Source organism: Bombus pascuorum, chromosome 1, assembly GCF_905332965.1.
Source record: "Bombus pascuorum chromosome 1, iyBomPasc1.1, whole genome shotgun sequence".
In the NCBI taxonomy this organism is placed as follows: domain Eukaryota; kingdom Metazoa; phylum Arthropoda; class Insecta; order Hymenoptera; family Apidae; genus Bombus; species Bombus pascuorum.
In genome coordinates this window covers 28,692,258-28,717,896 of record NC_083488.1, presented here as the reverse complement: position 1 = coordinate 28,717,896, position 25,639 = coordinate 28,692,258, and the positions used below count along the sequence as shown (strand labels likewise).

The 25,639-nt window shown below is 38.4% G+C and overlaps 1 protein-coding gene across 2 annotated transcripts in view; it reads left to right on the top strand.

Moving 5' to 3' along the window:
* LOC132909755 (MOB kinase activator-like 2) overlaps positions 1 to 25,639 on the top strand; it is a 66,174-nt gene that overhangs the window by 7,162 nt on the left and 33,373 nt on the right. Inside the window, exon 1 of one of the 2 annotated variants that reach the window (XM_060964794.1) lies at positions 6,738 to 6,989. The exons of the other annotated variant lie outside the window; for it this stretch is intronic. Coding sequence (XP_060820777.1) covers positions 6,895 to 6,989 — 95 coding nt within the window. The 5' untranslated portion in view covers positions 6,738 to 6,894. Of the gene's footprint in view, positions 1 to 6,737; positions 6,990 to 25,639 lie in introns of those variants that run through there. 2 annotated transcript variants of the gene reach the window in all.

Sequence of the window (25,639 nt, the reverse complement as noted above, 5' to 3'; positions counted from 1 at the left end):
TACGGGAAAGTTAGTTATTCTCACGTACGATGCTTCACACTAGCAACTTTCTCTCGAGGGCGGTTAGGACCCTTCCTAATCCACCAACCTTATTATTATCCAATCAGAAGCAATATCTTCTGCCCTCACTTTCCTAACCAAAATTGTCATCAACAGATCCGATGGTCCCGTGCGCTGGACACACCCATCACTAGCTTTCCTCCGCCATAGCATCGTCACTGGACTGCACTTATTCTTCATCGTTAGAGTAGTCAACATATTTTTACCGGGTTATCACTTACTTAACTTGTACATACGCACCAGCGTAACTAGCTTCTATATAAAGTTGTTGGAGTAAACATTAATTTATACGTGTTAATTCAATGCATACTCAATTGAACCATCCCCATTATCTTAACAGAAATAAGGAGATCAAACAATTCGTGGTGTCGATTATCAAATCGTAACGGAAATTTACGACTCCCGTTGACGTGCTTTCTCGCGAATGGCCGAATAAACACCGTGGCTATTTAACATTGGAAAGTCGCTTCCGATCGATATCAATTCTCGATTTAAGAAAGAGCAAACGAAAGGTCGCATTTTGCATATCTTCGTTATAAATTATTCTTTAAATTCACATTGAATGATGGAAGAGCCTCGTTAATTATATCAATAGCCAACCGCTTCGTGTTTCTGCAGACTGATCAATACCATTTTTTCGATGCTCGCGAATGGAAAGTGCTGATAATTTTCTTCTGCGAGCATCGTTCTTGAGATTGAGCTACAGACGCAGAACGCCGGAGAAAGTTTCTGCTAGGTAAACAAAATAAACTGATATATTCTCGTCGACTATTACTATCATATTGCCGATCGCTTATTTTTAGATGGAAATATGTAGATTAGTCGATAATTGCTGCAATAATCGCTAATTACGCTACTATATTCAGACATTATTATAAAAGTATAAGGATAGGATACGAGTAGCTATAAAAACACGAGAACCGTTAGTTTCAGTACGTTTATTGGTGAAAGTGATATTAGCATTCCTCATTTTTTATCATTCCTTCCAAAGGATATGAACTCCTTACATGAACAGCTCGTGTCGTTTTTTTTTTTTTTTTTTTTTATTTTATTTTGGTTATTTTACAATTTGTCCTTATGGACATTTGGTAAAGTGTTATATCTTATTGGTGAAGAAAAAAAAAAATAAAATAAAAATAAATATAGCATGTGGGTGGCTACCCCCAGCGGGGTGCCAGCTTCGTTTTTTCCAAGTTATATCTTTTATGTAGCTCATGTCGTGACTGTAATTTCAATATTTTTCAATATGCTGCTACGGGCTCCAATTTCAACTAGCGTATACACGCGCAAAGATCTGTTTGCTTAAACGAAAAGATATTTCATGGAGAATTTACTGAGATAAAAAGGCGGTAGAATTTTATAATTGCCAACATGTTGGCCAAGGTTCCACGAAAGATAGGAAATAAAAATGATAAAAGAATTATAAGAATCGTATCGTAGAAATCTGCCATATAGAATTATGTATCGTTTTGAGATACAGTACACGCAATTAAACTTTTGTACATATTACAATCGGCTGCCGTGTGTACGAATTTGAACGTTTTCTTTGATAATTTAGATCAGTTGTGACAATTCATAGCAGCAAGTATCTTAGCTCGTACAAAAGGAATTGTACGTGAAACGTTTGAGTGGAGCGTGTTTCGTGAAATGTATTAAAGCGTTAATGCACAAAGAGGAAGAAACAGAAAGCGGCCGGAATCGTCGGTTCATCTTAATCCTGCAACAGACAGCGCTCCCCTAGGACGAATTGAGAGCACGTAACCGGGGACCGAGTGCCTGTCACATTTACGTGACATTCATCGGTGCTCTCGTTATCCTGCCGTTCATTTTTCACGGTAATGTCGTCGGACGTTTGTTGGCAGCGACACTTGTGAATGGATAAATGTCGTGTGATTCACGGCCAGACACGAGCTCAAGTAATTGACACTGCTGAAAGTCCGGGATCCGCTCCTTTATAGCCCTAGCTATGTGTTTCCATGTTTAGACGCGTGTTGTGATGAAATTTTCTCACAATTTTCACCGATCTTTAATCTTTCTTCTTTCTTTGCTCCGAAAGCGATACGAAACAACAATATGTCGTTAACATACAATTTTGTAAATTTAGTGGCGTTCTTTATTTCTTTCACTCTTTGCAGATATTCTTAGGAAATGTGCACATAAAATCTCTGTAATTCTGTATCGTAATTAGAAACACATTATTCGTTAGACTAAACTCTGACGCTCTACATTCTAATAGATTAATTGTCAGAAGTTCTCATTCTGCCCTCTCGGTCTGGTTCAAACATCAATTTGGCTCAGCCAATAAAAATATCACTTCCGCTGTGATGTGGTGAAAACGAGTAAATATCAGACGATGACGTTGCGTAATGTTTGCCGCAAACTCAATTAGATTCTTGCCCTTATACGGAATCGAAATAAAAAGATTCGATTTAAGCTGCCCGCAGCAGACGGATTACATAATCCTCGAAATCGATATTAACCGTCCGCTATATCTTACTTTTCTTTTGGTTTTGTAAATTTAGCAGATTGGATACATATTTTAGATACAAGCACACTGATACGTGTTAAGGGAGAGAGAACGTCGAGCTTGTAAGTCAGAGGAAATCTAGCAATTGATACGGGATATGATTTCAAGGTGAAAGATTTCTTATTAGCATTGGGTACAAAATTTAACAAAATATCGATCATTTGTGTTAGAATTTAATCTTGAACTTAGGATTCATAACCTTTGGAAGACACAATGTTTGTGTTGAAATAACATTCAGCGATGTTTATTAAACAGAAACTACAGAACCTGATGTATACAAGCGAGCGATATAATTAACAACGTATACAAGAATTGTTGATTGTTGGCCAGTTACTTTCAAACTAGACTTAGGTAGTAACCCATGATACCTTAAATACTTTGAACCTCACTCTCTATACAGTAATTAGTATGACCTGTGTAAGTGTCCTGTTCAAATGTCTGTGTAAGTGTTGTGTAAGGGTACTTATGTCTATGCGTGAAATATCGTTGTATTCCAACAATTTGTATTCTACGTTCTATTGTATTTACATCATATTCTATTTGTATTTTCAAACAGCAACATCCAAAAATATCCATTTCACACATTTAGCAGTAGTAGAACTATTTCTTCCTCGTCTTTCAAATCGCGAAAGAAATTGCCACGAATATGCGTCAATACGCGAGCGTGACTTACTCATCGATATATCGATATTTATCCCGTTGCTGGGAACGGGATAACCGAATTGGCCCCGGACGGTGCGTTTTGTCGGTTTCGTCCTATCGATACGCCTCTCTTTCACCTTTCACTCTCTGCCACCATGTTCATCGATGCCGCCGCGACGCCGCAACGGTTTCACGTAATTCATTTGCTGAAATTTTCATCGATAACCGATATGTACCGTGAACTATATCTACTCTTTTCTATTTTCCCTATTTTTCTATCTTTTTTTCTTCCGTCATTCGGGACGAACCACTTTTTACGAGTTCTATTCGCCCGACCATTTTTTAGTGCATTTTTCAGTGCATTTTTTCGGCATGGATTTTGTACGGATTTCGGTTAAATTACAACCTTAATCTTTCTTTTCATTGAATCCTTTTATGTCCTTTCCGGAAATTCTTTTTTGTACCGATATTTTGTATTTAACCTATTGCGCACCGAAATTATATTCTTCAAGGATCTCTAAAATTTGTGTCTTTGCTCACTTTTCACGCATTGCTGTTAAATCTGCATAAATAACATCTGCGTAAATAAGAGCACTAAAAAATGAAATAATGTTTTGTGATGCTGATATTATACATGATAAAAATGTGTATATACGAGCAACGCAACAAATGTTCGATGTAAACATAAACTCGTGCCGTGTCGGAATTCCTTTTTCGCATAAGTGGCAGACGAGCATAAAACACTCAGAGAAAAGTGGCCTCTTCTGGGCAAAAATCGTGCTTTTACATGGACAACGCATGGAATGCTTGAAGAGGCTGCGCACCAAAATCGCGTTACTAGGCGTGCTACACTTACAGGGTAGATATTTTTTACGGTGTTCTCGACGATTTTTCAACGGACACTTTCGTCAACGATACTTCACTCGAAGTTACCTTTCCTTTATGATTATTATCATAATAAAAGCAAAAAACAAAAGAGAAGAAATTATCTTTGCTCGTTCTATTAAAATATAAGATATATTCTTTGTTTATTACGCCAACTGAATATTTCTGACATGTATCGTAGGTTCGATTCACGATGAAATTAAAGATATTTGCGTGGTATATATCGTCGTATATGTATGTATGTAAATGCTACATAACCAGTATGGAAGTGGTCTTTCAAATAACGTGTAACAAAAATTTCACCTATCCTCTGGCTGAATACTCACAAATTACGAGCTTGAAAACACGTCAATCTGAGAATTATACCAGCTGCCGCTCAATGAAGCATTGATGCCGTGAAACTAGAGATGAAAAGATATTTTTTGTATTCCATGTATTCCAATTTTGAAGCTAATAAATATTTATATTTATTAAAATATAATTTGTCTTATACAGTAATTGAAATATATTTCATGAATATGTTTGTTCGACCGCTAAATTTCAAAATCGATATTTCTTTCTGGAAAACAATCTTTTGCATCTTTTCCAAACAGTTTTTCTTCTCATAAAACTACCTTAATTTATATTCATATCATGGTAGGGTGTTACGAAACGTAATATCATGCATCGACTGGCCTTAACCTTTCGTATTTTGCAAGACACGTGAACCAGTAAGAAGACACGTGAACCAGTTGCGCCCACTTCTTCTTGCTAAAGGTGCATCGACTATTGACAATGCACAAACATCCCTTTTCGTAAGCGTAAGGACACGTTAGTTCATTAGGAAATTACTGGAAGAATACTTATTTTATTGGAAACCTTAGATCGTAAGAAACAATACTTTTGTTCCTATCATATAATTTTTAATTCTCTATATATTCTAAATATTTTATGTTCACGTTTCATTGTAGCAAAGATTAAAATTTAGTTTCAAGAAGGTCTAAAACCTGTTTTCACAAGAAGGCATTCTTCTTATTCAAATTTTATTTGCCTGAAAAAATGGATACGACGCGCAACAAGAGAACGACAAGAAATCGAAAATGCAGTCTGCGTCATTTATCACAAAGCAAAATCCCTTGGAGTTGGCCGTGTCCCGAGTATCCGTAGACATGTATCCCTCTCACCATCGCCTTCCTCCGTTCCTCGACCTCATCTTCGTGGAATCGGCCCGTTCGTTCCGCCATCATCGTCCGTCCGCTGCATCACTCGCGACCCTGAAGAACAGGTACGCACGCTCCCGTGCCGCGCTGTACGAATGTTGAGGAGAAAGAACTTGTCCGGTTTCGTCTACTGCTAGCCTCTCCCGTAATTACATTACAACGAAAGGCGGAAACAGCCAAACGTCCACGCGTATATATAATACATCTATGAGAAATAACGATAAAAAAGTTGAAAAGTGCGACAAAGACGAATATATAGTGTAGGAACAGGGGGGAAGCCCCTTTGTGCCAAGCTATTCCCCGCCCCACTCCTCTCTAAAACACTCTTACACAAAGATATTTCACATCCATATATTCCTGCATCTTCTTTCTGTTTCATCGGTAATGCACACCCATGCGCTGTCTTCTTTCCGTCAGTCTTTCCAAAGTGTTACATGTTGTACGTAGATCTAACATGGAATACTCTTTAGTTTCGATGTTGCTACGTTTCGGCGACGCACGCATCAAGTTGTTTGTTCACGTATTGTATGCGTCATCGGTGGCGTAAGACGAATACCAGATTAAAGAGGCCATGGTGTTTTCTCAGTTCGTTGGCTACGTAGACTGGAATAATAATCGAAGCGCCAAAGATCCAGGTTAAATACCCTAATATAACTTGTCTGCTTTGTTCTAAAGCATCTATCAAGGACTACTTGTGCATACAATCGCTCACGATTCCACCAGTAAACAAAATTCTGCGATCACTCGTGGATGAGAGCTTTAAGGGCTCTGCACATGGTACGATGATCAAATAAATTTCATATCCGTGTAAAAATAGTCTTCATTGATTGAAGTTTGTGAATGAAACAACAAAGGATGAGTCCGCGATCTAATAGGCGACGGAAATATGGAACGCAGGTAATTGTTCGTTATAAAGAATAACAAAACGGAACTAATTAATATTTATGAACGTATCGTACATGTTACGTTGCTATTGTATTACAGAATTACATAGAGGTAGGATGGGTGAAAGATGGGTGTCGATAACCTGATCAATTTGCCAAACGTTGGAACAGTGTGTGTAGACCTTTATACTTCTTCGTTTTTTCCCTTTATTCGCTGCTTTTTTCGCATACCCCACCACTTTATGGACTTACCCCCTCTCCGGGACTTGTCTTCTCCCACTGCCAAGTCGACCGTGAGTCGCTTTCTCCGTTTATCGTAGCGTGGCGGCCGATAGCCGATAGCGGTAGCTGGTACCTGGCGAACGCCTGGAGAACGGCGACGTCAGTCTGTGCTTCGTTGCTCGTTGAATCCGTACGCGTCTCGATCACCGTATCGGTCGTCGCGTCTCCTGTTTACATTTCTCCCCTCTTCCTTTCTCCTCGCACTTTATCCACCTCACCTTCCACGTTCCGTTTCCCTCCTGTCCCTAAATAAATAAACTAATTAGTTTATTTTGGTTCTGATTTTGGCCGTTATCTTCCATTGATCTCGCTCGTTCAAACCGTTTCGGCGTTTCAGTTTTCTTACCTCGCTGTTGGTGGAAGTACAGCTGGTGTGTCGTACCTTGTTCGCCAAGTGTTCAGTGTAATTGGTTCGATGTTTGGTTCGGGAAACAGGAAGGTACTCAAATACTCGGCCATCGACACGTCCTTGTCCATGGACGTTGAGGACACCGTCACGTGCTTCTGCAGGTTAGTCTTTTCTTTGAGCGCATGCGTTCCTCTCGACCGGCTAGGATCTACGAGATCCCTTCGAATACAGCGATCCTTCACCTAACCGCGAACTGGGTTTCCATCTGGCTCCGCCGAGAGAGCTATGAATGTTTCAAGGAAATCTCAAGCGTTTGTTTTCTCCTGCGGGTACGAGCGAGACACGAATTGATGATACAGCGATGGCCAGTTAACACGGCAATACTGTATTCTGCGCGAACTAACTTTCTCTGACGCCGATCGTGGCTGAAGATGTCGTTTGGAGAGCAGTCGAGTTCGTTGAATCGAGTCGAACAGGATACAGAACTGGAAGATTCTATTGTTGTGCGATTTGGGTGGGCTGGCAGTATTATAGTCAGACGCTTTTGGGATAGCTTGCGGAATGTAAGCGTGATTCGAGGTTAAGTGGGGGAAGTTAGAGAGCTCTTTTGTCGAAGTTTTTAGAGAATTGTGTGTTTGGAGGGTCAGAATCGTTCTGTGGCGAATTCGTGAGAATACATGTGATATATGTTGCTTTGGAGTCGCGGTTCGAGCGTAATGGAGAGCAATTATTCGAATTGAAAGGAGCAGTTGGAGATTCAATAAGTACGACCAAGTGTTTGCGAATTTTGTAGAATTTTCTTATTGCCACGTACTCACCGTGTGCTTATTGTTACCGTGTAAGATGTTTAAACAGTGAGATATTAGAAGAAGCAGATAAGTTTTAATACGTTTAGTTGGCTGGGAGTCTTTAAGCGTTTTTTTAAAAATCAGGCTATTCAGCTTTATTTATAAAAGGAATTAGTAACGATAAATTTGTAAACAATATCTTATGTATATATAGTTCTATTAGCTATGTAAGACTTGCGTTAGAAAATGTCTTATGTATAGACATCTCCGTACTAAGCAATAAATCCCTACTTAGTTAAAAGATAATATTTTCAAACTCACAACCTAGTTAGTCTTTGATATAAAGAACGATTGTTTTATTCGTTTTAAGATATATCTTACGCATCTGCGCGCATAGATCGTTTCTGCTAAAATCAATGTTTGTCGAGTTACTCAAACAATTAAAGTTGCGTGTTTTACCTGTGAGTATCGGTCTAGTTAAACGCAAAATGCAAACAGTTAAGAAAATTTTGTAAAGAACAAAGTTCAATTTAACAGTTGGGTTGCATGGTATTTGAGAAACTTGTAAATATTTTCGGAGCAACCGTTTGATAAGAATGAGAGGAACCTCGTTATTTACGAAGTTGATGGTATTTTTTTATCGGGATTCTGCTATTTCTACGTTTCTAGGAATTTAGAGCAAAATGATATTCTCGGTCGATCGATCGATAAAACTTCGATAAAGCATAAAAAGGTTATTCTAGTTTCTCGAGAAGTTATTTTTTTATCATGGAACACGGGTAATCGTAAACTTTAAATTAGCAGAGTACCTGAGAGCGTAAATAATTTGTTTATTAATTAAACGTAGAGGAAAAGATTGTTCGAGAAGATATTGCTATCAATGCCAGAAAAAATATTATGACTTACCATTTTTCTTTAGGACAAATACGATAAATTGTCTCTTATTTAAATAACAAAACTCCCGATAATTTAATCCTGAAATTCTCTTTGATTCCAAGAGAAGGTTGACATTTAAATGGATGTTAAATAATGTTAACGAGTACCAGGAAACCTTCTTTGTATCCTTTGTATGGATATCCTATAATTCTTTAACTAAGGATGTTGGGAAACTTTTCAATTTCATAATTCTGAATACTTAATGTTATAAGTGTAAATAATATACAGACGTTTCCTTGGCTTTCTCTTAGTTATTTTACAAATACATTGATCGAAGAATATTAAACGTGTCGTCAGAATACCAGAGATTAAGATAGAGTATCACCATCGCAAAAATTATTCTTGCGTATATGATCTTCTTAATGAAAGTAAGAAATAATAAAAAGCAGATCTTCACGATTACTGCTGTAGTTCAGAAATACGTTTATTAGCAAAGATTAAACAGATAGCAATAAACGGAGGTTTAAATTGTATGCAGATGATAGTGAACAAATAAAAATCGTGCATTTATCAAGCATTTGCGTTTAGATGCATCTACGTTTAATCAGCAAATATCGCGTATCATTTACATTCGTTCGTTTAATTTCCAAATTCGAGATAAATGTAATCGCCCAGCAAAGAAATATTATAGGTATGAGATATGCAATAAAATTGCAGAAGATTTGTATCGATTTCTTGTTATAAAATATGTCATTAAATATTTTATTAAATTCGTATGATACTGCGTCATAAGTAGAAATCACGATCGCTTTATCAGTATGGCGTGCTTGCAGCTAGTAAAACGCATTACAACACTTCTAACGTAAATAGCATCGCGATTAGTGCAGTTTTCGTCACGTAGACCTAAAGAGTCTACTGTTTGCTAGAATCGTGCAGTTTGTTGGAATTTAGTCGTAATTTGTAACTTTTCTGTGGAAGTTCACTCGTACATCCTCGATTAACAGATTTCTATGATGCAAAAGTAGCGAATACAGCCACTGTAGAGGAGGTAAAACTTGATCGTTGGAGATCCGTTGGCGTTCGCTGGCGTCTCGAGGATTGTTTGAACGGCGTAATAACGAGCAAGCGAGCGAGAGATCGCTTTTGACACGTCAGCCAGGGCTGAGACAATGTGCAAACAATCGGCGAAGGAATTAACAGTCTTATCGAAGCACGATAATGAGGTTACGAGAAAAGAGTATTGAAAAATGTCATGATCAAGTTTCTTGATAACTATGTTAGAGTGGTAATTTGCACGATGCTCACTTCTCGAGGATTGTTGTTTCGGTTGCGAAGATCCAGGTAACATTGAATAGCGTTGAGTTGCGTGTGTTCTTTAAGCGAGTTGCACTGTTTGCGGGTTGCAGTTTCGCTGATTGTTTGGCGGAAAGATGGTGGGAAGTGGATGACTCAGTCTGGACGATGTTATAAGAAAATTTGCATATGAAAATTGTGAAACATTTTTATATGGTGAAGAATCGCTGATTTATTTGTAACGAGAAAGTTCGAACGATTGACATTTCACGGGGTTATAAATTTTTCAAATTAAATTGGAAACTCGTTGAAGCGAATTGCGACGTAAATTATTCGTATCAGGCATGCAGTTGCATCGTATGAATCGAATTAAAAATAGTTCCGAACCGAGACGTATATTTAATTGAGACAAACCGGATATGCTTTAACCAAATTCGCAGCTGTTCGGTTTAATTCAGTTCGGTTGGCGAGCATTATTTTTAGATTCGCCTGTGAAACATTTAATTCGAGAAACGGGCCGAAGTTTCCTGAAACACGACGATTAATCGTGTAGGAAACAGTGTTGCAAAATGAAAGTTATTTAGGTACAAAAGGAGTATAGGAATATGAGCTATAATTTTCATCCTATTTTATCATCGTATTTAATGATTATTTATACGTAATAAGGCACAACGCTTTTAGTAGAAATTATGAAAAATATACGTCTTAAACAAAGAATGTATCTATATATGCTGTGAGGTATAAATTCTAATCGCTTGAACTTAAAAATAGAATTTTGTTTCGTAAAACGTACCGTATTTCATGAGTAGATTTCTTTGAAAACCTACAAGTATGCATACATGCATACATATAATGAGATGAATTGCGATCGATTTGTATCGAGAAGGAATAACGAAGAGTAACGTATCCAAGAGATGTCTTTCGTGAAATTCATTGGAAAATTCATCAGCTATCCGATCATTCAACCGTATCAAATATTGCTGCTTAATCGACCGATAATTATCCGTTCTTCCACATGAGGCTTTTCAAAAAATCCAGAGTTTCGTAAAGATTAATAATAAGCTTTTTTTTAAGAAGAATCTACGGATCAAAAAATATAACAAATTACATTAATATTAAAATATATTCAAAATAAGCAATGCAAGTGATATTCGTGACATATATTTTTTTTAATTTAATTAGAAACTCAACAGTCGTTCGATTATTGTACTTGGTATAAAACCCTGAGACCGAGAAAAAAGATGTGCAGAATTCAAATCGAAAACCTTGGTGAATATAGGATACCTATTCTTACTCGTTATTTCCATAAAATTAACATGATTTGTAGACATAAAGAATACAGTATGTTAACGGAAATTTATCGAGGAAAAATAATGTTAAATGTATTCATAAACGTAATATATCCTTGACAAATGCAAAAACTGTGTAGTTCATCAAAATGCACTAGTCATTGTAGTTTAATCAAATAATACTTGTTTACTATTTCTCACGTTGGAAAAGCAGTACAAACAGTGAAATAAATTTTAAAATTAATTTTATATTAAAATTGCTCTGAAAAATTTATTTAATTAAAATCATCAGATTCGATATCCATAATCAACGACCGTTGCTCAATTCGATACTTGAAACGAATCGAGTTGAATCGAAGATTGACGGACATGTGAAAATTCTAATTCGATCGCGATGAAACGACAATCATCGCGACTGCAACAGGACTCTGGGTTTATCCTTCCTATTCATTCGGTTTATTTTTTCACTCTTGATGACTTCAGTTGTTCAAGGTCGCTCTTCGATCGTTCGCGTTTCCCGGAAGAGCATGTGTTTCGCGCGCGCCTCAACGTGTACTCGTGATTTACAGACGCACATATTGCACGAAATATGATGCAATCCGCGACTCGCTGATTTTTCTCTATTTTAATTTTTCCTTATAATTCTGACGCGATATTTGCTTCGCAATATATCTCGTTTAAGAGAATATTATGCATTGGTTATATACAGAAATGTTCAGAAATCGATCGACTTCCATGTTATGTTTAACGTCTCGCTGACCAGCTAGTCAGAATTTCAAAATTTGTTATTTTTTAAACGTTCAAATATGCAGATACGAATACTTGTAGCAAACTAGAAATTTCTCAGTTAATAAACATACAACGCCGTTAAATTTGTAATACATGATACATAAAAACAACGATGACGAATGACGTATCAAGATATATTACATGACGTGTTACACGGAGAACATTGCCAAATTGGTTGGCACATGAAGCAGATTCTCCAGCATTCTACACTGAATCCAGTTGGCACTTTGAATTCAACGGATTAACCTGTTTGTCCTGAAAAACAGGTCCTGGACAACACATACTACTACTGGCCAACGCTTTTCATGAAAAAACTTGGACACGTTATTGATACATCAATTTACTGCGTTACAGCGGAGAAAAAACACATATTCAAACGTTCAAACCATTCGAGTAATATTTTAAACCGTTTCACGAAATAGACCGACGATCGAACCATATCGCAATAGTCACTGAAATCTATCTCTGCGAATTGCGCAAATGCCAGCACTGATATTGATCACAGGAATTAGAAACTATGCGTAGTAAAAGTTGAGATACCAGCGAAATTAAAAGTTGAGATATCAGCGTGGCTATTAAGGAAGTTGAAAGAACCGACTGGATAACATATCGTTTTAACCAGAATTGATAATTAACGTGTAATAATAATTGCGATTGAGCTGTAACTTTGAAGAGTTGAAGAAAGTTGGAAAAAAGAAGGGAAGAGTATTTCTACTCGGGTTCTGTCAAAGGACTCGCATCGATAAGACTATCTTGCTATTAAACACCATGATAGGGGAAGTCATATCGGAAGTTGTACGTATTTATCGGAATTGATCGGTGGATGTAGTACTCGCGAGAAAGTGTCGTATCGGTAGACCTCTGGTGGCAGAATAGGGAATGTACGTACACGATAGTAGTCGGAAGAAGTTTCAGAGATAGAATGTTCCCATTTTTATTGGCCTTTTTTCTTTGCAGATTAGAAAAGTAATGTGTTCGAAATTTGAGAAAACTGAGAACACAGAATTAGGTTTCACTTACGATTGTTAGGTATATAGCAATATTTGAATTTCAAGCGTAAGTAGAATTTGCAGAAAATCGATGGTCACATTCATGTTCGTATAAATCGTAAATTGCAAGAAAATGAGGGTTGCGATATGTAAATTCGAAACATAAACGGATTTGCAAAGAATCGATTTTCGCATCTATGTAAATTAGTAAAGTTAGATGGGGACCGTAATCATGTGAGCATCAGCTGAGAAACAAATTTAAAGTCACGAATGTATAAATTGTGGCCGTGAACGTTTACAAACGAATTACTCTTTCTATTTTTGTAAATCAATATTTATAGGACGAAAACCACGTTGGAGGTCAGGTCGCAGACTAAGATGAAAATCTTCCATTACTTCTAGATCTTTTGGTCGTATGGTTGTTTTCCAGGGAAAATGTATAGACCAGAGCTGGATAATTTGCTATGGTTATTATCTTTTACCTTCTTTCTTCGTCTTATTTCCTGCAACACGAATTACAGTGGATTTTTCTCGTTACATTAACCGTTAATTTGATAAACAGAGCTCTGGAGATATCGAGGTTCGAACTTTTAGTGTAAAATTTGGAAATTAGCAAGCCCTACCAATTTTGGATGTTTAAGTTTGCAAATTTTGGATCACCGTAATTTCAGTCATACGTGCTTTTAAATCTTTTAATCTCGACAATTTCATATTTCATATCTTTGAGCGTCCATCTAATTCCGTTATCTACAGTGTGAAATAATATAAGATGGGATGAAAACTACGTCGGAGATCAAACCGAAGACAAAGGTAAAGCTGAGCCATTACCATCGAAACGCTGGCAAGCGGTTCTCAGAACGCAGAATGGCATTATTGTCCAGTTACTTATAGGGTCTCTCCAAGAAAAGAGTATTCGCTCACGCCTCGTTTATGTCCCCTGCTATTCGCAAGGATATGCTTCTTACAAAGCTAGAAACGCCCGAACCCGTTTGTGTCGTCGGACCGAGGCATAAAATTCTTGGTTGCTCGTATCGTATCGGAGACGCGCCTTAAAACGGATCCATGCGGCCCAGACGGATTGAAAACATTAAAATGTAAGAGTCGTAAGATTCTTTGTCTTCGTGTGTTAGTGACGCGAAGGATTTTAGAAATTGATTGCCTACCGCTGTTAAGTGAAACGTTAATTTTTACAGAACGATGCATCACACAAATGCTTATGTAGATACGTGTTTACTTTTCACACTTTGTGTCTTCTCCTTTGAGATTTTTCTATACGGACCAGGTATTTTGCAAATTGATTTTCATGTCGAATTTTACCTCCAACTATGATGAACAATAGTTTATCACAGTTTTCTTAAAATAATTCTATTTCTACTATTCTACTATTTTACTTGTAACGCTTAACGCTATTCAACATTGGTCAATTCTTTTCGGTGATTTCTCAAACGGTTAAAAAGTTGTATATACATCAGCTTATCTCTAGTTGCGAGCGTTTAACATAATAATTTCGCGGATATGTGACGTGTCCACTCGAAGTACACGACCGTGGTGTGTGCGAACGATCGAGGGAGCGAATATATGTACGTACGTATATACCGGTGTTTCGAAACTTCCGTCACGAACGACCATGCATTGCTGCGGTTCCCTTCCGCGTTGTTTTATGCTTCATGTGCCGATTTATTCCCTCTCTTTCCTTTATTTTACGAAATACAGTCTTAGCAAGGACCATTCGACGATAGGTACGGAGAACTTTTAAAGGATGGAATTTTGTGAATGTTAAAATTGCCGAGGAGAAGGAACGAGGGAAACGAGGTGAAGCTTTGGCGGAATTTATGGATTGCGACAGAGTAGTGGGATGTGTCGAAGTGAATATCGTTTGAAGATTAAGATTCTTCGGCTAGAATTTTTCTGTTTTGTATCGGATTTATCGAAATTAAAATATCTATCTTCCAAACTGAAGATCTTTCTGCAGAAAAGCATTGATCCATACGTTAAAAGACATATGACGTTCCTTACGCATTCACGTAGAAAAAAAAGAACGCAGTGAGCGACTGTTAAGACACTGATTTAAATAAAAATGACTTAACAAAGCTCGAGATTTACCAAAACCAACAAACTACAGTACAGAAGTTCAATTTCATCTTTCAAGATCCTCTGCTTGGTAAATTTCATCGTCTTCGTTTCATCAATTTAATTCTGTCGCGAACTCGGACGAACAGTCTGGACGTGGAATAATAAAACGTGTATCGAACGTCGCATCGACGCCGCTCGTTGTCATCCAGTTTCTTCCGGAACTTGGTATGCGACATAGGCATTAAGGTTAAGTCAATGTTTGATCACCGTGAAACCGTGCTTGTTGAAACGTCGCTAGTCCGTGTCCGTAACAGGGGGGGATCGAAGCCAAAATTAATATGCGACACCGCGGTTTCAAATCCAAATTTCAATGCAGAATGCGCGGCGAAATTGAATTCTACCCCTAGGGGAATAATTGGTGGACCAATATTGACCCGTATGTTCTGCGGATAAAAGTTTCTCACCCACTTCTGACCACAGGGAAATCCTGTACTGTAATTGCAGAAGATAACTTGGCGATAACCTCCCAAACGTTTTGCTTTATAGAAGAAATATCGTATGTTATTTATCGTATGCATTATCTTTTGAATTCGCTAATGAAATACCTTATACGTCAATTTCTTTTTGTATAATTATGATAATTCGAATTGTACGGTTTACTGTAATGGGGAAATAGTTCCAATATTTAAATCGTGGATATTTACTGGATGAGAAAGAAAGGTAGGTTTAGATTTCATATTCAAATTGTTACTACAAATGTTAATTGACTACGAATTTATAGATGATTTGAAAAAGTAATTTGGTTTTCATTGATTTTATCAGTTTACTCACATTACTGGAAAGTGGAGTCCTTGCTACCTTCGCATTTCAGCGCCCCTTCAGTTAATAAAGCTCGATGGTTCTATTTGATTGGTCTAACGAGGCAGAATATCGCGTCCATCTTAACGTAGAACCTCGAAGGGTTAAAGCTTAAATAGATGAGACTCACCGCTTTATAGATATCTTGATCAACCGTGAGCACACATATCGCATCATACGACTAATTGCATCTGTTAGATGGGCGACGGTGTCTCGACATAGAGAAATCACGGTTTCCGCACGGTGACCTTGATCGTCCTTAACACGCAAAGGTCGCATATATCGCTGTTTGCGTGGCCTAGTTTCGTCCGATCTTCCGCGTGTTTCTAACGGGCACGATCGTTTTCTCGGGTTATTTCCCCGATTACCAACAAATCGATCACTTTCGAATCGATCGCCATTAAAACGCAGTCGTCCCGGAGGAATTTCAGTGTCGTGTTCGTTCTTCAACCGACTATCGACCCTGACATCGCATCTTCTACTCGATCGAAACCAAGAAATACGAGATCGCGATGGAACGAAAAGACGTGTTTGCGTCGATCTTGTAGAAATGAACTGTAGAGATACTTTCTGACTTTGAATTTTGTGTTGGAAGACAGTAGACAATAGATAAATGGATAGAGGTTGATAGAATGAACGGAGTGTTCCACAAATATATTTTTATTATTTTACATAATAGTAGAAAATTATTTCCGCGATAATTTTTATTACGTATTTTCAAGAATTGATATTTAAAAAAGAGGAATAGAAAATTTAATCATCTTTGGAATATTCCCTCTCATCTTCGTCGGAAGAGTCGAATGAAACGGGAAACCTTCGCGTATTTCGTTTAATTAAGCGCATTGTCTATCTGGGAAATTTAATTTTAGCCAGGTGCGAGTAACTTACCTTACGGTTCCTTCCTGAAAACGCCAGGTCCGCCCCCGTGCGAATTCTCACATTTTTTCACACAGACCAGACAACCACCCCGGAAGATACTTCGGGGAATCTTAACGTCGCTTGAAAAGCGTCTTCCAAGACTTTATTGTTTATTCTTGTCTCCTGTCCTTTCTCCAATTCTGTTTCGTTCCAACTCTGGAACACGTGGCCGTCACAATTGACCGACAATAGCAGGAAGAGTATGCGAATTCGGTATTCTTGACGATCCATTCTTTGCGATAAATAAAGTTCAAATTTCGTTTAAAAATATACTGTACTAATTCATACGTATAGCGAAACAAGAAAAAGTACAATACGAAGGAACAAAGGTTCGAATTTGCTTTTTCCGCTCCATTACGTACTATGAACTTACCAAATAGGTAGACAGCAATGAAAGATTATATTTCACTGCGATAAATCCGTCTGTTCCCATTCGCCAATGATTCTTTCACGTCGAATTTTCCGCTAAATTCTCATCTCGGAAATCCTTGAATTGCGTTATACCCAGAAAGAACCCTTCGCCATTCTGCGTTTTTCCCTTGAAACGAAACAGACCCGGAATATCAAAGAACGATCTCTCCATTCTCCGTCCATTAACCAGTTACTTTGATGTTTCCATCGAATCGATACAGGACGATATTCGACGGTATACGCGTTCAAATCGCGTCCCTGTTACGATAGACAAACCCACTTTCGTTCGAGAGATCCTTCTTTTCCCTCTTTATCTATCGAGTAAGGACTCTAGGATCGCTCGCTTTTTCCTCTTGGTACAAATAGAGACGTAACATTCGTAAGAGAAACCTTTCGAGACGTCCCGCATGTGTTCCTCAGGACGAAAAATGGCGTAACGTGAGCCGATTAATGGACTTCCGGTCTTCCTGGGGAAAGGAAGCCTTTCACGAGCGCTGCCAGGACACGAAACGGTGTACATACTTACATATAGCGCCATTTAGGCCATCTTATGATCAACTTTGTATTTTATCGTGAAGAAGGAATGCTACTAAAATTAACAATACGTCGATATATCTTTGGAATTCTGATCCTTAAGAAAGTGTCTTGTATTGTTACAATTGATTGAAGCCAAAGAACACGACGATCGAATGTAATGTAAGGTGACAGTTGTTTCTGATTCTGATTGACGATGGATTTTTACTGGTCCTTAATAGCGACGAGCATTTGAATGTACCGACGAGAATCAAGTCGACGATTATTTATTTCTATAGACAGTTGCTCTACGAGTCCGTAGTTGTGAAGGACCCAGTGATGAAAGACAGATCGATTTAAATGGTGCTCGAAGTTATTTAAATTAGAATGGAACAGTGTATTGATTAACAGAGATTTAGATTGATACTTGTCATACACAAGCAACGATAAATGTAGAATTTTATAAGGCCATCTTTGGATATCTTCGAAGCGGAGACTTCTGTAATTTAAAGAAATATATGAACACTTAATTATCGACAGATAATTATTCGTTATAGATAATTATATCATAAATGACGGAACGTATTTAGTTCATTTAATTTCTACTTAATTATTTATACGAGCTTGTCACGACGTTGACATATTGCATTGAAATTTGCACATATCGCTTCGAATGAATTCATGTCCCTGCATGCAAATGAACATTGAACATCCTTAATGTTGATAACACCTCTATCGATGTTTATCATCAGTTTGCTCGTCTCTGTCAAGCTTCGCTATTTAAATACACCGGTGATATTATGCAGCTTCATCGAAGGACGTCTAGGATAGGAAAAATACAAATACATATATGCATTACGTTGTAGCACACGCGCATTCTCACACGGATTTTGTCGCTGTTTTATTCCCTCATAAATACATAAATAATTTCATGTATATAAATCAAAAAAAAAAAAAAAAAAACACCGTCTACAACACATATTTCGTGAAATCGTATTATGTAACTGCTGTTCAGACGAGACAGCTGTGGCAAAGGGGTTAAAGGAGTGAACACATTACATATGTACCCTTCATCTTGCGCAGAAATCGTGGAGATGACCTATTTCACCAGCGTGCTTACTTTTCCACCATCATTGTTTATTTTTCCACTTCAGTTTCTGACTTTTCCGCTCTAATTCTTGATTCGCATACCAAATATCTCTCTTCCTCGGTTTCCATTCTTACGTTTCATTATTCTCTGCTTGATCCTTGCAATTTCCCAAGAACTCAATCGATCGTTCTCTCTGCAACCCCATCGACGCATCCTGCTCCATATAAACAACTTACCCTACGGAATTCCAGCCGACATCCAGCTTCACCATCCGCATTGCACGTATACATATATGTACTTCTCACCATGTTCACGGAACCGCGTCATCGGACGAAACTACGCCCCATACATAGGAACACTCACGGTCATAAGTCAGTGTAATAAATTTGTACGTCTATAAATCATACGAATGTCTGCCGTAATTTGGAATAAAATATTTATCAAAATAGATGTTTTTCACGCACCAAAAGAATGAAAATAGCGCGATTCGAAAGGGGCATTTACAGTACAGAGTGGAATTTAACTTTATCGCGTCGTTTGAATTTTTTTGAAAATTTTATCCTCTATCCTTGATTCTGTAAATGGGAAGAGAAGTGAAATTTTATGTATAATCAAAGCCGTAGATAATACTAACGCAAATTTGCTACTCGTCCTAAATCAATTTTCCCTAAAATTACTACTTCCAAAGTTATCGAAGCGATTACAGTTATATAGAACATCCTGTGCAAGGTATATATCGGCTTGGCTTCATAGCTTCCACATAAATTGACCGTATAATATAGCGACTTATGGCCGGGAGTGTACATAGAAAAGGGGAGTTTCTGGTTCACACCGGAAAATGGCGTAGGGACAGTTAATGGCCGCTGGGCCACGAAGCGAAGGAAGAGCGAGTAAACAAACGTAGGAAAAGTTGATGGCGAGAAACAGCGACTGGTCGACGTGCACGGCCGCCTCTCGGGCGCCGTTTCCGTCCATCGATCGCATCCTTCGCGTAATCCTGTCGAGCGTGAGCGGAGGCGAACACCGCCGCCGGAGGCTGCTGCAACCAATCCGCGCGCGACATTCCTCCTCGTCTTCGTGGCGCTCGCGCGCACCAGGAAGCGCCCGATTGTCCGGATAATTACGTAGTTAAAAGCTCCGCTTGTTTTCGCCTTCGACTTCCGTGTACGGTCATCGTACTTGTTCCTTTTTATTTGGAGGTGATGCTGATTATAGGGAGGAGAAGAGTTACTTGTGCGTCAGGGTGATTTATACTCGAGCTAGGGGTTCTTAACTGTTCATGAAGCCATGATTACGTACTAAATGAAAGATAATTTGTTCCCTGGTGCAAATATATTTTAATCACGGTCAATTTACACATCGTGATGGATCTACCTACGTAGAACTATCTACTTCTTCTTTCGTTTATTCTGCGAGCATATTTTTTATGATACCGTGGGCTTATTAAAATTTCTATTACTCGTGCACTATGTCAAATGTATGTATGTGTGTGTATGTGTCGAAAAATCGTTTGTCAGATAATATATTGGGTTAGCAACTAAATGATTGCGGATTTTGTCAATACCATCTAATGACAAAATCCGCAATCACTTAGTTACCAACCCAATAGGATAAAACTGCCAAAATGACGACACTCCTTCCGCCACTCGCCTTTAACCAATCGAGTCTGAAATTAATTAAAACCGCACCTAAATGGTTCACGACTCGTTTCCCTTGACAATTCCAATGTCATAGTTCATTCGAATTAAAGAGTCCCCGGTGACCTTCCAATAACTCGTTCTACTTTTCTGCGACTCCGTTACGAGAAACTTGAAGTACTTCGATTAATTTAAAAGTACTACAACTGAAAAATAACAAATAAACGACAGGTAAAATTAATCGACTCGGGTGTTTTTTATCTTTTTCTTTGGCAATTTAAAGTTTCGATATAGCTACCTCGTACGACTGAAATTTCATCGATGGCCTAAACAGATTTTCAGAAATCTTGTTATCGACTCAGCTCGTGCTACGTCGTTAATCGAACGCCTTCTTCGTTGCTTAAATTCGAGTAAGCGAGCAAGCGATTACATGTAAACGAAGCAGCTAGCTCTGGTAATTGAAGTAGGTCGCAAAGTTTTGAAAATTGGAAAACGATGCTTAGCCATATGGTGTCCCTCGTGCCCGGGTGGTCGTTTATTTAACGATAAACGGAAGATAGCGATATTGATCTTTCTGAAAAGTGTTAACCGATAAGAAACATTCTGCACTCTGTAACCTGAGTTAGGTATAATGAAATGTCACCCAGAAATATGGTGTTTTATTAATCCTCGATTGGTATCTCTGTTTAGGTGACTACAACAGTTTGAATTAGATTTGCGTTAGGTTAGCGCATTCGCAACTTTTAGAATTACGTGTTATCGTTATCACAAGCTATAATTGGTACTAGCGTTATAAAACTATGATATTTTACACAACTGCAGAAAAATGTATAATAGCATATAATTAAAAATGCTTAAAAACACTATGCCAATCTAATATGTTTTTTTATTTGAAATAGAATAGAGAATTAAAAGTACAATTACGGAGAAACTACGAAAAGTTGAAAAGGTCAAAGTTTGAGTTTGTCCCGATTACCAGGATGCTTAATTTAACTTTACTAGTACTGTCGTGACATCGCGTTTCATTTCGTTCTTTGACTTTCTGGTGAGTATACGTTGTTTCCATAAAGTTAGTAATTAAAGTACACGGAAAATAGATTTATGTAGAAGCATGTTGATTTATTTAAGAAAGAAATGCTCGCTTAAACGGTATTTTTGTAAATATATTTTGTAAATATCTTTGGAAGATACAGAAAATACGAAATACGCAATTTTCTACGAGATCCCATTTTTTAATTAACCGAACAATAGGCAAGATTGAAAGCATTTTCTTTCGTACGTTTTGTATATTTTCGCTCGAAGAAACTCCATTTTTCTACGTCAAAGCACCAAGTAGAAAAAGCATGGAATATTTTAACTAAGTAATTACTTTTACAAAGCGAAATAAAACCGGTAGAGTGAGAAGTTTTAACGTTCCATACTAAAACCAATTTCCTATGTAAACAACTTCTTCTAAAGAAACGTTATATATATAATTTATTTTATCCAATGCTTAGTAAATACAAATTACTTCAAAGAAGTTCACCCTCTCGTATAAAAATTTGTTTTCCATACTAACAATTAGGTTTTGCACAGAAAAACACCTTCTTAGTTCTTAGTTTTACCATAAAGTCCAATCTACTTTCTCCTATGATCGAAAACTTCCATATAGCTAAATTTAACAAATGTTCCTTGCTTTCTAGCTTACGGGTCAAAATAACAAATAGGAATCGATCATAATTCTTTTCGAAAAAAGACAAGATCCAAATTATCGAATTACAGGATATATAAAAAATATCTACGTTATCATACATGCTTATAAAGGTATATAAATTCATAACAAAGTTCATTAAATAAGAACAGATCTCGTGTGCTGTGCTTTTACTTTATCTCATTAAAAAAAAAAGGGAAAATTCTTGTGCCATTTTTCCCAAGTTCTCCTTTCTAACAACCGAAATTATACATTCACCCGCGTTTCTCAGAACCGGTTATCCTTGCGTGGAAATCTCGGTCGACCATTTCCGATCACTCGAAACAAGAAGGGAATCGAAGGTTCTCGTATTTTTCCGCGTCAGTCGATTGCTAACGGGTCCGTTCTGCTCACGATGGAGCTATAGTGGAAAAATTTATCTGACGGTTGGTTCCCGGCGCGTGTTCGCCAGTTTGCTCCGTGTTCCGCAAAATACATCGTTACCGCGTCTTCGAGATAAGCCCGCGTAGCCCGAAGTGGATAAGCCGGAAGGATGGGGCAAGTCAAGGTCACGATCTACTTTCCGCCCTTGCTCGCAATTTCAGAAAGGCAAGGGTCGGGCAAAAACGAGGTTTTCGCGTCTGCTATGCTTTAAACGAGACTTCTGTGATGGTTTGGCATATCAAAGCGCAGACGAGATGTTATTAGGACAGGCTGCTTTCCCGGGTTTTCGTTACCACGAGGTAGACGTGTAACAATGGAAATGATTCGATTATTTCTATAATATCAAATTTTCATCACACCCTTTTTCGTCCTCCCATCGTTGCATCGTTCACTCTTCAAACTTTCCATACCATCGCTCCATAACGTAATTTCGCTTACAATCTTTCGAAGATTGTATAAACTACATACCAGCCATAATAGATAAACATCACCCCCAAACAACAACGAATATCCTCATAAAGCATTCACTCACCCATGATCGGAATTCCTTGGCACACTTTCCTTGAAAAGGTTAAGGAATTCACACGCGTGATGCTTCTTGTTACCTTCGAACGAGTGGGTGGTGATAAGTCGATTCGCAAAAGGAAGATTCACTAGCACCGAGGGGGTGGACGATGTGTATCTCGAAAGGGGAAAACGCAGCCACGGGTAGGACTGAGCACGAGGGCAGAGCGGGATATCGATTGTCGCAGCGGAGGGGCCGCGGCCAGTCAGCTGACTCGGGTTGCCAGTTCACAGCTGATCCGACACGCGATGGTCCGCGGCGCAACTACCGCCGCATTGCCGCCCTCCCCACTTCGCGCCGCTCCCACTACGCTGCTCCACAACTCCACACCGCGCCCTTCCACCCATCCCGCAATCGTCTCAACCACCCGCAATTCCCTATACGTACCTATATACCCGCGTTTCTCAATTTTCTTCGCACTCTGCGGATCCCACTAAGCGCTGCAACCGCACGAATTATGCGGACCCACTTGTTTTTCTCTATTAATTGTCAAGTTTTATACTCGTGTCACGTCTTCGACTTATTGGTAGGGTTAAAGAATTTAAGAATTGTTTTATTTTTAATTTCTTCGTAGAAGGGAGCAGTTGTCGAAGACATGAACACCTGAGATACGACAGGTGATCATCGATGATCGAAGTACCGTTAAAATTTCTTACAAGCGTCAAACGAGTATGTCTAGGCATTCAGCATGCGTTTATCTATACATTTGAAAATCGATCGCAGTGCGCTCGCGAGTGAATTGCTGATCCACTAGTCAATCGTCAAACGCATATGTGTATATCATAATGTGTATCATTAACAATATTAATCATAATTCGCGAACGATAGTACTCAACATGGACACGTCAGTAGATATAACATCTGTCGTTCATAAGAAATCCTATATCATTATAATTTTTCTAGAGTCGTAATGTATAGCTATAAAGGATCTTATTATATCACTGAAAAATATACTTGCAAGTAATAAATTCCATGCAGTGACATAATCTTGATCGGACGTATAAAAACATCGATATAAAGTTTTCAATAAGTTTGATAACTGATTCGCAACGCAAGACTCTTGGTATCTATTACGTGATTAATTGAAAGCCATAATTCGAAATCTACAGCTTACGAGCCGGTCGAGTTTAAAGTTACTCTACAGATCTCTATGAAACTAATTATGAAGAGGTACTTAGAGAGGTGACGTGATTTAATCCGTTAGCCGACTACCGCGTACGTTGCCCTTTCCTTTCTCGGTTTCCTCCTTGCAGGATCTCGTTCATCAAATTCGACAAGTTCTTTATCTTACGTCGGGAAGTTGTCTCTACGTACATTACATCACTCCATTGTTAGAAGAAAAGAATTATTCGTAAGTTCACTTGGGTGTAATTGTCGATAAAATGCTTTGCTTTCTTCGTGCAAATTGCATAGAATAGCAAGGATGACAGACCGGAGAATACATGCAAATTGTTGGCGGAGGATTCGCTCGACCGTACTGATTATTATGCCCGACATCGAAGGGCCGCCATTATTTTGCCTTTTCTGTGTCGTTCGTCGTCGCAACGACATTTATTCCTACCAGTTTCGCCGCGACAAATGCAAATAGATCTAAATGTTGTTCCTGGTGGCTGATCTGACTCGTGGAATTATTTTCCTTCTCGAGTGAAAGTAGTCCAAGAGGGAATTTACGATTTCCCTAGAGATCTGTAGAAAATTGTACAAGTGGTATCCAAGTACTTCGAATTTAATATTACATCCGATGTGCCTTGTGTCTTAAATCAGTGTGTGAAAATTGGACCACGAGACGACACATCGAGTTTCAATCAGATTATCGAAAATTCGTCCTGGTTCGATAAAGTCACCAATTAGATACCAAAAACCAGTTAAATGTTAACAGAAAAAGAGGAATGATCGAAAGAGACGATAGTCACGAAGTGATGCGTAGTGAAAAGAATTTCAATCAGTTGGAAATTATCAACATCCTTTAAAAATTGAGCCTGGACTAACGAATCCACCAAGTAGATACCAGAAACCAGTCAAATGCTAAAAGTCACGGAAAAAAGAAATAATTAAAGCAGACTAGAATCACAAGACAACACATCGTCATAGAAGTCTCAATCTGTTTCAGTTGCCGCGTCGATGCTTTAGAGATCTTTTGTACTCGCGTTCTCCCAGCATCTTCCCTATCTTCATATTTACCCATCGTGCTTCGTTGTTTCGGCTGCCTCTCGTTGTCACTTGTCGTCCCGTTCGTTACTGCTATAACGCATTCTACGTAGCTTTGTCGTGTGTCGTAGATATTTGTTCACCATTCCTAGTACGCCTGAACACTTTGGCGTTCGTCTTCCTTCCTCAATTCGGGTCTCGTCTGCTACCGTTGCTATCCTGCAAAGGGTAACGATATATGTATGTATGCATAGCATACAGGGTGAGCAGTAATTCCGTAGACCAGAGCAGCGATAATAGTCCGTGTCGTAATTCCACTCGAACGTGATCGTTCCTTCGATATAATCGCGCTGGATTGAAGCGGATCGAAGCGCCTCTGAAGCTGTCTCGAAGTTAAGCTCGTGTTGCGGATGTCTGTTATTTGGCAGGAATTTTGTTAGTTGCTCACGGAAGTGTTTAAT